Genomic DNA, 17283 nt, shown 5'->3' on the forward strand with positions numbered 1-17283 from the left:
TCGCTTTTGCCGTGAGTCCCAAACACAAAAACTCTTTTGGTGTGATTCAAAAGACAATCACTTACGGTGTGAGTCGCAAAAGACAATTGCTCTTTATGTGATTCGCAAAAGACAAAAGCTTTTAGTATGAGTCGCAAAACACAATCGCTTTTGGTGTGAGTTTGGTGTGAGTCGCAAAACAGGATCACTTTCGGTGTGAGTCACAAAAAACAAAAGCTTTTGGTGTAAGTCACAAAACACAATCGCTTTTGTTGTGAGTGAAAAGAGACTATAACTTTTGATGTGAGTTTTAAAAGTCAATCACTATTGGTGTGAGTTTCAAAAGTCAATCACTTTTGGTGTGAGTTTCAAAAGACAGTCGCTTTTGGTGTGAGTGACAAGAGACTATAACTGTTGGTGTGAGTTTTAAAAGTCAATCGCTTTTGGTGTGAGTTTCAAAAGACAATCGCTTTTGGTGTGAGTCACAAAAAAAAATGCTCTTTGTGATTCACAAAAGACAAAAGCTTTTGGTGTGAGTCGCAAAACACATCTGGTTTTCGTGTGAGTTTGGTGTGAGTCGCAAAACGCAATCGGTTTTGGTGTGAGTCACAAAACACAATGACTTTCGGTGTTAGTCCCAAAAAACTAAATCTTTTGGTGTAAGTCACAAAACTCAATCACTTTTGGTGTGAGTCTCAAAATACATTAGGTTTTGGTGTGAGTTGCAAGACAGGGTTACTCTAAGGTTCTTCGTTTTAAGCACTTAAATGCCACCTTTATTTGAATTGTAGCTGCCATAAAGGGACAAAATAACTCATAAAACATGTTGTAAGTATGTGATTAATTTGTCAACTGTACGCTTTATTTGATATACAGCCTAAGCATGCCACCGGTGTGTAGCTTAGGTTTTACAGCCTTCACTTCAATCTCAGTTAGAATGAATGATACAATGTTCACTGAGATTTGAACGAAGATGAAGAGAAGCGAGTAGAAAATAAGTGGACTATCCCTTTAAGTTGTTCTTTTCCCTCTTGACTGTGAGTGTCAATGTTTCAGCCCTCGAGCTCTACTGTTCATATCAGTCTCTGAACCCCTTCCGTCTCAGTGGGAAAGCAACATTTAGAATTGAAGTGAAGGTAAACCACCGCTGCCCTTGGTGGATTGGATGCTCCCTGGGTAGATCAGACAGAATCTGAATCGATATTTTCTTTGTGTCCCAAGTCTTTTATTAGCAGATATCTCACTGCTTGACACGTGCACTCTCGCCTTGGGTTGACAGGGTCTCAGTTTCAAGCTGCACAGAGCCTCTGGTGTTCTTGTTTGCTTCTGAATTACACGCTGGTTAGGAGGAATGTTAAATCTAAGTTGCCTGTAGGTGTGAATATTTTGACTATGTTTGGCTTGAATTGAATGGTGACCTGTGAAGATCATGAGGCGTCTCTCCTGACGTTTGTAGAGGAAATGATGCTGCCCTTTTGTAACCTCCTACATGAAAACAGCCTTAGAATAAAAAACAAGTTACACAAGGTCTGATTCTTCTTTTTTTCCCTCGCTGTTCTGCTCCTTGATTTATTCCTTTCTATTTCTTAAGCAGTGAGTTTCTTGTTCTTCAGTGAAACCATTGAATCGCTATGTGTACTTTTTTCTTAAATAATTAAATTGTTTTAGTAGTTTAAAGTTCTGACTTTTGATGAAAGTAGTTGTTTGGTTTTTTATTCCTTTTTTCACTTATTTGTAAGTATTGGTTCATGCAATATTGATTAGCCCATCCAGTCGCCTTGACTTGATAATGTTGTTGAAGAAAAAGTATTGATCCTTATTTTCGATGGCTCAACATTATCTGTAATGATATATGAACTGACTCAACTAGTAGAGAATTTGGAGAGTACATACTTCCTCCAAAGAGCTCCTCATTAAAGATCTCATAATACACCCGTGGAAGAGCCAAATGCTAACCACTGCACCGGCAATAATGTTAGCTTAACTCATGGTTGTGAAGTCTATGGCAACCCTAAAACATCTGGATGATGCATAACAGATATACTTATGAATGACAAATACTTCAAAACCTTATAGATCCAGATGATGGTTTTATTCATTCATTTTCTGTACTGTTTAATCCCTAATTGAGGTTTGTGGGGAGCTAAAGCCTATCCCAGTTTCATAGGGCGAGAGGCAGGGTCACCCTGGACAGGACGCCAATTCCTGAAAAATGTATAGAAATTCTGTATTTTTTGTTTAATTGCTTACAACCAGAAAAGCACCCTTAGCGAGTTAATACAATAATTTACAAGTAACACATTTCATAAGAATTGAGGATTGAAAAGTTTTTGTAAAACATACTGAGTATGTTGCCCTAGCTGTCGTCTAAAACGTATTATTTGTCCTATCAGGTTGTTCCATTTACATTAAGCTCTCTTTTTCTTATGGAAAATATTTCACTGAAATTAATTTGTTTTCTTGCCGTAGGTGAAAGCTTTTCTTTCTTCACGCCGGAAAAATAACAAATGAAGTTCGGCTAATAGGGAACGTTTGATTAATATCTTGTGTTTCGCATATTCATATTCCACCAAACAACGTTCAATCAGTCGTTGTTATCCTGACAAATGAGGAAAAAGAAATGTGACCATTACCAACGTTCGCCAGACAAGCCATTGAGACATCATGACTGATGGTGTCCGACATCTGCTTTAAAGAATGTGCAGAATTATTTAAATCTGCAGGTTACCTAACAGAAAAAAAAAACATTATTTAAATTCTGCCGTGCACCACATATACAAGTTGTTCAACGATTTGTTTGCAAACAGTTATTGTCTTGTTGGTGGCCACAGTTACTACGAGCCTGGGACGCTTTACACAAACATAATTTTTGAGACCGAATGCAGCTTTGTTATCATGCGTGAAACAGGAGTTAGCGAAATGTAACTAACTGCTCCCTGTGGCAATCAGATGGTCGAAGTTATTTCTGCGGCCATGAATTTTTGTTTTTGTCTTCTTGTCTGTGTCTAACAAAAAAAATGAAAATAAGAAAATAAACACATCACTAAACAAGACAATGTCTTTGTCGCTTTAAGTCAAATATATATTTTTTCTTATTTATTTATATATATTTTTTTGAGGTACAATGTTACCTCCTGCTCCAAGCAATGTCTTTTTTATAAATGACATTTTATGCTTCATACCTAAACGAATGAGTTAATAATAGACTTCACTCCCGTAACCTCTCTTTCGCTGACATTTCAGATGGGGAAGAACTTTATAAAGTAACTTCAAAACATGGTCATGATGAGGGACTTACTGCATATTGGAGAGGAAGACTTCAAAGTTTGAAACATTTAAGTCAATAGAGTTAAAGTTTGAAAATAAATTTAGATTTTTTTTACAGTTACAATAAAAAAGGTATAGCCAAACGAAATCACTGGTTAGGTGTTGCTATATTTCCTTTAAGTCTAACTTAGCCATGAAGAGTGAAAGCTCTTTTTTTCGCTGCAAGCTGGCCTGGCAAAGTTTCACAAAGTACAAACAGAGAGCTCTTTTCCTTAAAAGTCACTTGCAAAGTTGTGTATAATAGTGGGAGGTGTCAACAACATGGATATTACGGAGCCCCTAAAGGGACATGGAAGAAAAAAATATATATTGCGTGATCTCGCAAAATTAAAATCTTATTTATTGGGTGATCGTTATAATGAATTAATAAATGGCAAAAATGAATGAACTAATGAATGATAAAAAGGTTAACAACGTGCACTAGAAACATTTAATTTCAGAGAATCACTGTGACAATGAAGACAGTCGCGCTGATGCTCTTAATTTGAAAGCTGGGAGTTTATTACCTCCTTCTTAACGGCATTCGGGGGAATTTATTGCACAGTTTAGCAAGAACTCTAAATTAAAATGCGGGTCATGAGAGGAGAAACCTGAACAACTGATAGATTGACAGCAGTATGATGTTGTCGTTAAGTCACGATGACTCCACCAATCGCTGTTGTTTCGGTCTGTCTGAGTAGAGATGCTGAACCAACAGATAGACCCGCTTTATGTCGCCTCTGATTGGTTTGTATTGCGTGATGGCTTCAGTGATTGGCTAGATTTACGCAAACATGACCGTTTATCGTTTATTATCATTTAAAAATAGATATTTAGTGTTGAATGGGTAAATTTAAGCGTGAGAAATGTAAAGTATGGTGTGAGAATGGGTGAAATTGCATGACCGTCACACTCACCAAACGTGAGACTTGGCTGCTCTGTCCAGAGGATTGTTGCTGATGAATCCAACGAGATCTCCTAGAGCGCAGTAAGTTTTACGCCGAGAGTTCCCTTTCACTTAAAGTCTTCTTCAGATGCCTTTCACAAATGTTGAAAACATGCTTGTGAATAAGCACAGATGAAATGTCTTTTTATTTAAGGCTAACTTCGAAATAAAATTCGATTTATCTTCCCCACGGATGTTGTCTCACAGTCTCCATCGTTTTGTTTGTAGGGCCAGGACGTACTTCCTGCGTCATTGCAAGATCTCGCAAATGTATTGCGTGATCTTGCAAAAGTATTGTGAAATCACGCTATATATTTGTTTCTTCCATGTCCCCTAAGGGACTCCGTAGGATATAGCTTTCTTGTTCTTGCATGATTGGTTAATGAAACTTCATGAAGCAGTGTCCTAGTTTCCTAGGGCTGGTGGTGCCTCCAGTTTATAAATGTTGTGCAGCTTCAATATAAAAGATGTTCTTAATAGATTATAGAGCAAAGAGTGGACTCTGTAAATAGGAAAAATAACTTTATGAAGCGCCATCAACCCATCACTAGTTTTTAACTTTCATAATTATTGAATCAATGTTATCAAAAAGTAATTAAGTTAAGAACGCACTCCAATGTAATAATTGTGAATCAAACACAGGTATGTGGAAGGTTGTCTAGCAAAACCACATGCTAATGTAATAAGTTTACATTAGCGCTAGTACCGTTAAAACTTTAATATTATATCAATCCATTATTAGACTAGCCAAACGAGTTTTAAAGTTACAGGTTAATACTAGCTTAGTTTTGTCTAAATCAATTAGTTATAAAGGCTTTAATTGAATGTTTACTTATTAATTTATTTAGCTAATAATCCATTTTAATTTATTTAAGGGATGATGATGAATGTTGTCAAGTGGTTTGTTGCCATTATCTGCCATACTTTAAGCCTCTCCCTTAAGTAAACACACATTTGAGTTTTAATAAATCAGCTCAAATCTGCAAACAGGAATGCTCCATTTACTTATCAATCCAAACAACAAAATGTGCATTTTATAAAAAAACAAATTAAATATTTATTTATTGATCTTTTTTTCCATATATTTTGTCTCCATACATTTGAATGTTCAGGTCAACATTGAGTAGGTTGTGGGTGTCAGGTTGCTGCGATCAGTCCTTAACCATCACCGCTCTTTAAGTACAAGTTCCCAAAGAAAAAAAAAAGAAAATCAACACAAAAAAACAAACATTCAGGATATAAAATGAATAGAACACTGCACAAAATCCACACAGAAGTCTAAAATGGGATTGAGCTCCCGGTGGTACAAAGTTGGTCAGAAGCCAATTCAATTCAAACAGACACTTTTTTTTTTCTGTTTTCACTGTCATAGTTTGTGCCTTATTGACTCAACACAGTTGTCCTCAGATTGTGACCTCGAAAAATCCTTATTTGCTGGAATACAATGAAAAGTATGTCAGTCTCAAATCTGGCAGGCGCTTTTCTTTGTCTCTGCTGTCCTCCATCTGTTCCTCTTCATTCCCATTTCATCACGCCATCCAGAGTCTTTTGTTTTACAAAAAGAGGTTACAGAAAATAAATACAAATATACTTTATGAAGGTGACCTGTGTTTTAGCTGCAAATATTCTGTTGGAAAGTGTTGTTTCTCGTACATTTAAGTATTTATTTTTATTTGAGACAAACCACATTTAATTGTCTTTGGGAAACGAAAAAAAGGTTTGTGTTTTTATGAGATTTAAAGATTACTTTTAATGAGAAAAGGAGATGACTCGGTAACAGTATTGTCTTTGGAAAAGTAAAATAGATGTCCTTTGATTTAGCAAAAATAAAAAATAAAAAATAATAAAATATATGTTAAAATCTATTAATGCATGTAGCTATAATAACATCTAAATGATTTGATATGATTTTTACTTATAGTCATCAAATTTTATCTTATTTTTTGAACATATATTTCACCAAATACTTTTTTTCCATAGGATAAAATTACACTTAACATTTCCTAATGGAAAAAAGCCAACATATTGACTACTTAATTTTAATCTCATCGTAATGTCTTGAAGAAATTATTATTTTTTAATTGGCAACATCATTTCTAAAAAATCCTCTCATCCCCACCCAAAAAACAATTAATTAATATTTAGAACATCTGGATCTATATTCCATGTTTATGTTACTGGAAATTAGACAAATTTATTGTCAAAGAAATCCATAAATTGGGATTTTATTTTGTTGAAAAGTCCAAGTTGAATAGTTCTTGATTCAACAACAATTACAAGAACACAGAATGCTCTGCCTTGAATGTTGTGAAATGCATACATTAATAAATATTCCAAAAAGATATAAATAATCATCAATATCTTCACCTTAAATAAATACTATTGTGAGACTTGGCATTGTACTGTGGGCCCAGAGATTCAGACTTGGGATTTCAAAATTGTTCTTTCAGGCATCTCTTTTTCACTTAAAAAAAACAACAAAACTCCTTCACTTATTTAAAATGTTCCAGGATAAAGTTTTTTTTTCTTCAAAAACTAAACATACGATTGTTTTACTTGATTGAACAGAATAAATAAACTGTTTGTGGCTTTTTGGGAGGTTGGCAAGAGATGGAGGGGAAAATGAGGGTGGAGGTCAGTTTAATTCTTAACGCTGTGCTAGGACCCTTCCTCCTCAGTGTTCGCTGCAGCATAGTAGCCCGCCAGTTGCCTGAATCGTGGTCCCCAGTCGCTGAGGTATGAGAAATCCTGTTCAGAGGTGGTGGAAAGGGTGTGGATGGAGCTGAGAGATAGCGCTGGTGAACTGTTCCCCTCGAAGGCATATGTCTGGAATGAGTCATATGGCGGCACTGATAGATCAGCGTCTGCCTGCTCGACTTTTTTATGGATGTAGCCTTTGAACAGGGAGAAGTCTGCGGCCACTACTGCCGCCGCGGCAGCTGCTGCTGTTCCGTCCACTGCGCCGTTGCCGACACGGTTTACTTGCATCCACTGGGGCAGCGAGCGGATGTCTGAGCCAGAGTCACAGCTCTTGGCCTCAGGGAAGTCATAAAGGTTTCTCAGAGCGCTCATGTCGTACGCCTGAGTGTCCTGCTCCCCGCCGCCCTCGTCGTTGTACTTGATGACGTTGTCCCTCATGTCCTCCTCCTCTTCGGTCATCCTCTGGCCCTTCCTGTGGCGTTTGAGGGTCAGGATCAACAAAACCAGGACTGGAAAGATAAGAAAGAGAAACAACAGAAATTACTCCTCCAAATTTATCTTGGTATTAAATTAACAGATTACTCATTAAGGGTTTGGATTATTTTAAGACTAATCTAGAGTAATAGGCAAAATAGGCCATTTGCGACTGGAGCTCAATTGTCTTCTTCCACATCTTCATCCAGAAAGACGCACATAAAAACATCCAAATACCTCCATTACTGTCCATCTTGTATTGATGCCCCGACCTGAGTAATTGTTCCGTGAAAATAAAAGTCTATTTATATTTGAAGCTTGTATTTAGAGTAAGTTCCCAGTGCCTCAGGGTAAATCTAGCGCAAGCTAACAGTGTCTACATGACTAAGCCGGTGTCGGTGTAAAGACTTTTTAAATGACATTTTTGGAATAATTTATCATCTAAGGGGTTTAGAACAAGAGAGACATTGCAGACGAGCAGTATGGAGGTATTTTTATGTTTTTGTATGTTTTGTGTTAAGTGTGTGTTTTTGGTTAATGAAGAAAAGACAGCAAAATTAACTTACATTTTTAAGTTATTGGAAGGAGGAATGGATTACTCTGAAAATTCTCCCAACCCTTAGTCGACATGAGGGTGGGTAGAAAATTTGATTTTGAATTATTGGTTAACTGCCCCTTTAAAAAGAACATTAAGATAACATTACATAAAGCTGTCTTTGTGGGAGCCTCAGCATTCCTGAAGTACGATCAACCAAACACAGACCAGAGTTTCCAGTGTTTCCAGATCTCCATTTTCCAGTGTTGAACTTGCTTCACAGTACAATAATACGGACAACCTACAACCTTTTTTTCCAGATTCTAACACCATGTTCCAGGTATAATCGTTATCAAGGAATCCCAACTGATAGACTTTTGACACTTGGGCTGGTTTCTGAATTGTGAGATGTTGCCGGCATACTGTTTTATCTTTCTTTTCCTGGGTATTATTGGGACACAGTGAAGCCCCAGATTCTGATCTCTGCTTTCCAACAACTGTGTTCTCCAGATCCTCTCTCTCCCTTACAGCGTCAAAACAAGATCGCTCCAGCTGGTTAACATGATGGTCTGGATCTGGATCTGAGCATCAGATTTTTGCTCAACTTTGCTGTCTTGGATCCTGAATAGTTGATACCATTGATTACTTGACAACAGAAAGCCTTCAAATATTAACAGATATTCGAAAAACACACATTTTACTGGCTCTCTCTGGTAAAATCCGATAACTTGGCCACCAAAAAGAAGTTACTCATAGCTTGCCTATCATTTCTTATAAACCTTTACCCTACAAAGGTGTCAATGTTCTTCTGATTTTGATACATATGGACTGAAACACTTTTAATAAATAGATTACAAGCAGAGAAAAAGTGACAATGCGTCAAATGTTTTACACTACATAACTAAGGAGTTCCTTAGGGGACCACAGTCCACCCGTCCCCTGTAATACCTCCCTTAACCTTTATAAGATCTGGTTTGAATAAGAGAAAACATCATGTGGAAAACATTCATTTATTCATTCATTTATTTTCTGCCGCTTATTCCATTATGGGGATCACATCACATGGAGCCTCATCCCAGCTTCCTTAAGGCGAGAGGCGGGGGACACCCTGGACCGGACGCAAGTCCATCACAGGACACACAAAGACATACAACCATTCACACAAGTTCCCACAGGGAAACATCTAGTTTTGAAAAGTGAAGGCAATTTGAAAGTGACAAACGTTACAGTTCATCAAGTGTCCACTTGTGGCTGGTCAAAAACAAATAATTTACATCAATAAAAAATGTAATTTCAGCCTAGTTTTCTTAAAGCGATTCAATGCGATTTGAAGTCGAGAGACGCCACCTGACTAAAGTGGTAGTGTTTAGCCCGAAGGGAGACCACATTTCCCATGAGCACTCGCTAAACGTCACAAAAATTGCCATGTCCCGGTTTGCAGAAGTTGGGACAAATTTTCTGTTTCACTTCCATTTTCTGAATAAAAGATTGAACTGATGAGGTAATGAATCAGATTGTGGATAATGAAATATGACATTCATTATGACGGCTTTGTAAATAACTTTGTTTTTCTACCGAAATTTGCCCAAACTTTTCTGGATTAATTGATCTAGCTAAAAAATCCAGTTGATTGTTAAATAACTTGACAGTGACTCAGCCTGAGAACTAATAATGTCATTTTTTTTCCGCAAAAGAAAATATTCCCTTAGAAATAAACCCGTGTGAAGAAAATACTCTGTGTGCTTTCTGCCTAAAGAGCTGGGGCAGACTAAAGAGTCTGGCTCATCTTGAAATGAGGATTTTATGCAGCATCGCAGACTGATAACGTTCCCTTCGTTCTGCTCAACGTGTTTGCCGGGCTCCACTGGGAGAGCAGCGTCTCTACCCATTGTGTTTATTCTTCTTCTCCCCGTGAATGAGGTGAATTAATTGCCACAGGAGTTTAGTTAGCAGTCATGTTTTAGCAAGCTTGGCTATGCATGCTAAACACCAATCGCTTCTGCTAATTTAAAAAACAGTCTCGAAAGATCCGTTTAAAAAAAAAAAGGATATAGTGCTATGTTGTGATCAAGTTAAGCAAGTTCACCAGACAATCTACATTAGCAGCTAAGCTGTGAAGCCATTTAACTTGCACGCCCGGGGGGGCGACGTTAACACAACATCGTTCACCTTTGTAAGAACAATATGTACCTGGAGTGTAGCTGCCTTCTATACATACAAAGCCGTTTCCCCCGCCCCATGTGTACAGATGTTGTGATAAGCGTTCCTGACAGGAACGTTAATTTACCCTCGGGCGACACCGGTCGCCTAGAACCTGAACTTCAGCATAAACAGATGGGAGTTAATTAGAACTGATGCATGCAGATGCTGTACCGGCAAGAAATGGATTCATCACACGGGCCTTTTAAAATGCTCTAATGATTGGACTTTTTGTAGAGTAATTACATGTAAATTTGTTTTCATTTTTCCCATTAACCGACAATTGATGTACTGGAGAAAGTCCGGGGATGCGGATCTCTGGACAACTGCTGTCTGATTAGATTTGTATACTAATGATGATCAAATGAAACCAATCAAATAATAAATAGAATGACAAAACTTAACTTAACTTAAAAAATTGACTCAAATATTTTAAATTGGACACATTAAAACATGTTTTAGCCCTGCCTGAATCTAAAAATAATACTTTTTTAAAGGTCATTGCAGGAGAAAGATCACTCTTTTTTTTTTTTTTACTGAACTATGTTGAAGCTTTTATATCCAGACATAAATAAATAATGCTTGAGGAGTTGCTGGATGTAGAAAGTGGTTTTACGTCTCACTATAAGAACGTTACCAGTCATAGTAACAGCAGCTCAGTGTCAGAATTTCAATCATTTAACGCCAGAGTGATGTTAAATACGTCCATCTTAAAACTACGAAGGGGATTTTCTTGTATTTAAGGATGAAAATGTACAGTAGATGAAGCGAGGGGAACCTCATGAAACTTTCAGATATAGCAATAACAAAGCCTTTCAGTCTGTAAAGGGTCAGCGTGCATCTGTGTCTTCATGAAATCAGAGCATGTCATAAAAAAGTCTATTTAAAGCCTGCGACTCTTGATGAAGTGCTGAGACAGCTGCTCTGTACCGACTTCAGTTGCTTTCCTTCCACATATGCCAGTGCTTCGAGTCTAAGTGACTTATTGCAGTCGTGAAATAAGTTTTCTCTTTTTTTTTGATAAAGTTTTTCCAGGTCTTTCAATATAAAACAAGATAAAACGGCACAGGCATATGACTTCCTTAACAATATTTCATAACAGTTGTTTTTATTATATATATATTTTTTAAATAACATTAATAAAAATGAGGCAGCAGGTGGAGGGCGTTTTCCGCAACTTGCTTACACAATACACACAGAAGATGCAAGGAAGAAAAAGAGACAAACAAATCCTCCAAATTATTTCTGGATTTAGAGAAAATAATGTTTTTTACCAGGCTGACAAATAGTGCAGACAGAAAACCAACTATATCTGGGATAAAGAACGTTAATAGCAAAATAGTGAATAATTAAGAACTTTTGAATAACAATAAATAATGACCAGATTACAGAATTAAATTAAGAATACATTTAATAACAGCATGCAACAAGTATGGCCTTGTTAGCAGGTTGATGGACAGCTAGCACTTTCAACATTAGCAATAATAATTGATATTGTGTTTGGTTATTTATTTCTTATTTAACTTATTTTCTAGTTATTTTTGACATTATTCAAGTAATCCATCATTTTTTCTCATATTGTAATTCAACAAGGGATTCCGTATTATCTTCGAGAATACATTTTCTCCTCGGGCAAAGTAGCATTTACGACACATAAACGTCCATTGTGAAAATGTTTTTGACTTTTCTGGAGAAACTACTTTTACAGTTTTTCTTAACAACCAAAAATCCTGAAAATAAAAGGTAATGTTGCATTGTCCAAACAAAAAGGACTGGAGTTTGACTCTTATTTGCAATCTTACTATGTTTTTTTTCTACAAGAACAAATATTTTTGTTTTACCCAAATGATTATTACTATAATAAGTGTATACACATCCAACAGTTTTACATGTATAAAGGTCTAAAATATGTTAAAAAAAATAGAAATTGTTAAAAAAAATAAAAATAAAAATAGTGATATTAATTCATAAAGGCAAAGTGTCGAAGGCTATTCCGTTTCCACTGCAACTGAATGCAGTACTTGTAGTCTCAACTTAGTGATGACGTGTGCAAAAAAGCCATTATAATGAATTGTGCTTGGCAATCCATCCATGCAGCCATCTATCCATCATCCACCCATCCATCCATGCAGTCATCTACGAGTGAATCCATCTTCTTACCTATGAGGATGAGCATGCAGACGAGAAGAGCTATAAGTGCCCCCGGGCTAAGTGCAGCACTCATTACATAGGCCGTGGCGTTGCAGGACTGGATGGCTCCTTCTGTGTCGCAAAAGAAAGAAGAAGACTGTCATTCATTATACAGATGCAACATTAATCGATGTACATAGACCAGAGTAAATGTATTAGTCATTCCAGACGTGAGTTCAGCTGAATGGTGGCTGGTAGACTTCCTAGACGTTTAATCAGGAATGATTAATCAGCTCCAGCTGAAGCATTAAGTGGCATCTCTAAGTTTAGATTCTAACATCCCACGATATCTTTAAATCAAGCAGATCTAAAATGTTCTCCATCACAGTCACAACTCTTTTAAAGCAGTTGCCTGTTTTGTAGGTTTCATTGTTATCTTTGACCTCTGACAAGCAGCTCAGAGCAAAACATATCTGCGGTGCATTGAAGGTTGTTCGGCAAGGTCTTATTCATCATCGTTTTTGATGAGTCACCTGGTCATCTTCGAACCATGCACATTCTTTTGTGTTATTTTCACTTAATTACATTTTTATTTTTGCATTTTTCTGACTTCGACTAATTAAACTGGCAATCCTTTATGGTTTTACAATGTTCGCTTAGTGCAAACGGGCCAAGAAAAACTAAGTACTAAGACCTAAACTAAAGCAGAAGCCTGAACAAACTTTTTCCAAGCGTCCATCGGGAGATTCTTTCCATGAACACTGGATCCTGATCAGTTAAGCGGAGGCAGCAACAAGACTCCTACACGAAATGTGTAAGGACTGGATTGTCGGTAACAGTGTGTCCTTCATATCTCCCTCCACGCACATAAAACTTCTCTAAGGAACCTGTTCACGAGCCTTCTTCGCATATGCAAAACATGAACCAAATCCCAGAGCTCCTGTTTTGTGCAGTTGCAACAGCAAACAGTTGGTGAAGCATCTTGTCAGTTGCAGCTGTTCTCAATATGATCCTGTTTTCCTTATTGATTGGTTATCTATTTAGGTTAGATCCATCCCTCTTTTACAAATATTTAGAGTTATTAAGATACTCTTCTCTGACAATCCATTTGTAATTTTTGTAATTTCTGACTCACTCATGTTTGTGTCTTCCTCTCCAAGATGCAGTAAGTCTCTCATCATGACCATGTTTTGAGGTTATTACTTTATAAAGTTCTCCACCGTCTGAAATCTTGACACATGAGTGACGGACTTAAGGCTTAACTCCTCCAGCCAGCTGTAATCACGCCCCCTTTCTTTATACAATGTGTCCCTTTGAGATGGAGACTTCCGGGATTGATTACATGCACTGACAAACATCCACATCCGACCAATCACAGAAGAGTGGGTGTGGTTATGTTGAACAAGATTTAGTCTCCAGAAAACAAAGGGTTTCAGGGGTTGGGGTTTAATCACAACTAATGTAAATATTTCAATTAAATTGAGTTTTGTACAAACAGACATATATTGATAAGCACAATGACCTCTTGTTTCGTCAAGGTAAATTTAAGAGACACTTAAATCAACACATTAGTAGCCCTTTAATGTAATGCTATTGGTATATATTTGTTTTTGTATTCTGTACAAACAAAACTTCAAGTAAGCATTTTGCTTAAACAAAAACTTTAAAAAATACCATCATTTTACAAGAGCATTTCACTGGGATGGATTTCAGGGTGTTATTCCATTTCAGTCAACAGGGTTTGGATTGGCAACTCCAGTTTCCTCTCGCAGTGAAGACACCTAAAATGGTCAGCTAGAATGTCCCACACACATTATGTCCCTTCCCCCTGTATGGTAATCAGCAGCAGCAAAATGAATGGATGAACACTATATAACGCTGAGTTCCGCAAGACTTTCCTGCAAACTGCTGACTCATACAATGACCGTGCTGATGCTGCGTTATTTGACTGTAACACTCACCCGAGTCGCAGCCACAGACGTGTATAGTAAGAGTCCCTGTTGAACTCAACGAAGGTGGGCCACCGTCGACCACCAATATGGGCAGGAAGTAGACGTTCTGCTCATGGCGATTGAAGCCTGTTCGCTGTGTCCTAATGGCAGCTGTGGTGTCTGTCAGGATTAAGGAAAAAACAGAGTCAAAGACAAAATAATTTGCTTGATATGCATAAACATTTAGGGTTTATAGAAGAGAGTATTGTTGAGGAATGATGTCAGGGAAGCAGCGGGTCACATGGACTTGAAATCAATTTTCTGTACCAGGAAACAGTTGTTGAAAAAGGCTTTAATGAATTTCAACTATTTGACAAAATACTGAATAATAAACCCTACTTTATTCAACAGGGCTTTAAAATACAATACATAATCTTACAGCTTTTTTTTATCACTCTGTGGTTAGCAAAAGAAAAAAGTATTGATTCTTGACATTTTTTCATATGATGATGATGAAGTACCAAACCATTGCTCAAGAGAAAGTAAAATGTTTGGCGTAGTAGTTAAAACCACATATACCACTGAGAGCGCTACATTGAGTAAGGCTGTTTCAGAAAAATATGTAGTTGAATGTGACAAGGAAATACAAGAGGAGGCTCTGACAAATAGAGACTGATCAACTTTGTGGGCAGACTTGCATGAACGGTGGGAGCAATCCATCTCCCAGAGCATATATCACTGCTCTCGTTGCTGCCCGAGTGCTTCTCTGGCACATGTAGTACAATCTCTGTATTACCGATCGTGCACGGGAACATTACGCTCGAAGTTCGTCCTTCCAGCTTGTACACCTTTTGTGGTTGTTTGTCACTGTAAATGGTTAATGTGGTCAACACAATATGTTATTATAAGTATAATATACAATGTTTCCATGTTATTCAACTGAATGGATGATAAGATAAGATTTTCCTTTATTAGTCCCACAAGGAGACGCATAGATAAATAGACAGGTACGATTGATAGATGGACGGACAGATGTATAAATGTTCAGATGGCTAATAGTTGGATGGAGAGATGGAGAGACAGGCAGGCAGATAGCTAGGTAAATAGATAGATGAAAGTAAATATGGTGCATGGATGTATGAATCGTTTTAAGTAAAATTGAATTGGATGGATGGATGGATGGATGGATGGATGGATGGATGGATGGATGGATGGATGGATGGATGGATGGAGGAATATAAATATGGATGTATGGATAGATGGACAGAGGGATGATTGATGGATGGATGGATGGATGGATGGATGGATGGATGGATGGATGGATGGATGGATGGATGGATGGATGGATGGATGGATGGATGGATGGATGGATGGATGGATGGATGGATGGATGGATGGATGGATGGATGGATGGATGGATGGATGGATGGATGGATGGATGGATGGATGGATGGATGGATGGATGGATGGATGGATGGATGGATGGATGGGTGGATGGATGGATTTTTGGATGGACAAACAGACATGATGGGTCGATGGATTGAGGGAAGGGTGGATGGATGGTTGGACGGATAATGGTTGGACGTACAGACAAACCGATGGAAAGATATATGGAGACAGACAGACAGACAGACAGGCAGACAGACAGACAGACAGACAGACAGACAGACAGACAGACAGACAGGCAGACAGACAGACAGACAGACAGACAGACAGACAGACAGACAGACAGACGGACTGAGAGGTAGTTGAGATTTTATGGTTCAAGGTGTTGCAGAAATGATGCTCAAAGTGTTGGATTGAAAACCACTCCACCAACATGTGAAGCTATGAAGGGAGAGCCTTGTCATCATCGAGTGACAACGGCTCAGAGACAGAGCACAACATGAAGCCGTGATGACAGAAATCAAGGATGACAGATTGAAAGTGACAAGTTGACAAATGTGTCCGTGGTGGGACGAGGATGAAAAGACATGGGGATCTGCCTGCCTTTAACAAAAGTCTGCAGAGGTGTGCTCTTCAACTGTTGAAGGCGGGTGTTAAGGTGAAGCTGAAAAAATGAAAAAGTTGGGTTTGATTTAATTTATTATGGTAAGCTTTTGCAAATAATTATATTAAGTTACTTGAGAGTTAAATTACTAATTAGAATAACGTCTTAATTTGTTTAGTTATACATTTATTTCCAAAAACGTACCATAATAACATCAAGTTTGTATTGTTTCAGTGTATGCAGCATTCAAACCACACTGGATTATATTCTATATGTTGTGCAACCATGTCAGAGAACATGCTGTGTATTGTCGTAATCATATTCTTCACATGTCTGTATGTGTGCAGGAAACATTATTTCCCCGTATCGTTCCCGGCCCGTCTATAACCAGCATGTGTGTTTGTTACCCAATGACCACGTGCGATTGCCGCAGACCCAGCTGCCTCCGCACGGTGACATTTCCCTAGCTCGGGCTGCTCCCTTGACATTTCCCCGGTGTCAGATCAATCTTGATTTAGGCAGATGTCACATCCGCTTAGGTACACATCTATAAACCAGGCATCTGCAGGAAACATTCGCAACAGCAACGCAAACAAGGATGCAAAAACTCATCTTCCCGACAGAGCACAAGGGATTAAACTTTAACTTTAAAATGATTAATTCTTAGTTTGTCACTGAATAAAAAGTGTTTGTTTTTTTATGATGACCCAAAGGGGGGATGATGTTATCTACTGGAAGGCTGTTGGGAAATCTAAAATATTTCTGTCTTTAAACATCATCATGTCTTGATAATGTCACAGCAGCAGCCACACAATCATAACATTATAAATACGAACACAAACCATTTTTGTGTTTTTAATTATTTTTTCCTCTGGATGTTCAACCAGTCTGTGGTGGCCAGTGTTCTGTTCTATGCTGTGGTGTGTTGGGGTAGGAATGTGTCCAGGAGGAGCATCAACAGGTTGGACAGGTTGATCAGGGGGGTTTGCTCTGTGGTTGAAGATGGACTCACTGGTGTTAGTTGCAGAGATCTACGGACAAACTACTGTCCATCATGGATGATGACAGTCATCCTCTGAACACTGTCATCAGT

General features: G+C 37.9%; 1 protein-coding gene across 3 annotated transcripts in view; it reads right to left on the reverse strand.

The window, feature by feature from the left end:
- Positions 1-5205: 5205 nt before the first annotated feature.
- Positions 5206-17283, reverse strand: part of cdh22 (cadherin 22) — a 186559-nt gene continuing 174481 nt past the window's right edge. For all 3 annotated transcript variants that reach the window (XM_087801455.1, XM_087801454.1, XM_087801456.1), the window contains 3 exons: positions 14231-14380; positions 12300-12401; positions 5206-7440 (listed from right to left, as the gene is read on the reverse strand). In XM_087801455.1, the coding sequence (XP_087657581.1) occupies positions 6890-7440; positions 12300-12401; positions 14231-14380 (803 nt within the window). In that variant the 3' untranslated portion in view covers positions 5206-6889. The remainder of the gene's footprint in view (positions 7441-12299; positions 12402-14230; positions 14381-17283) is intronic.

Source organism: Callionymus lyra, chromosome 10 (genome assembly GCF_982586985.1).
Source record: "Callionymus lyra chromosome 10, fCalLyr1.hap1.1, whole genome shotgun sequence".
In the NCBI taxonomy this organism is placed as follows: domain Eukaryota; kingdom Metazoa; phylum Chordata; class Actinopteri; order Syngnathiformes; family Callionymidae; genus Callionymus; species Callionymus lyra.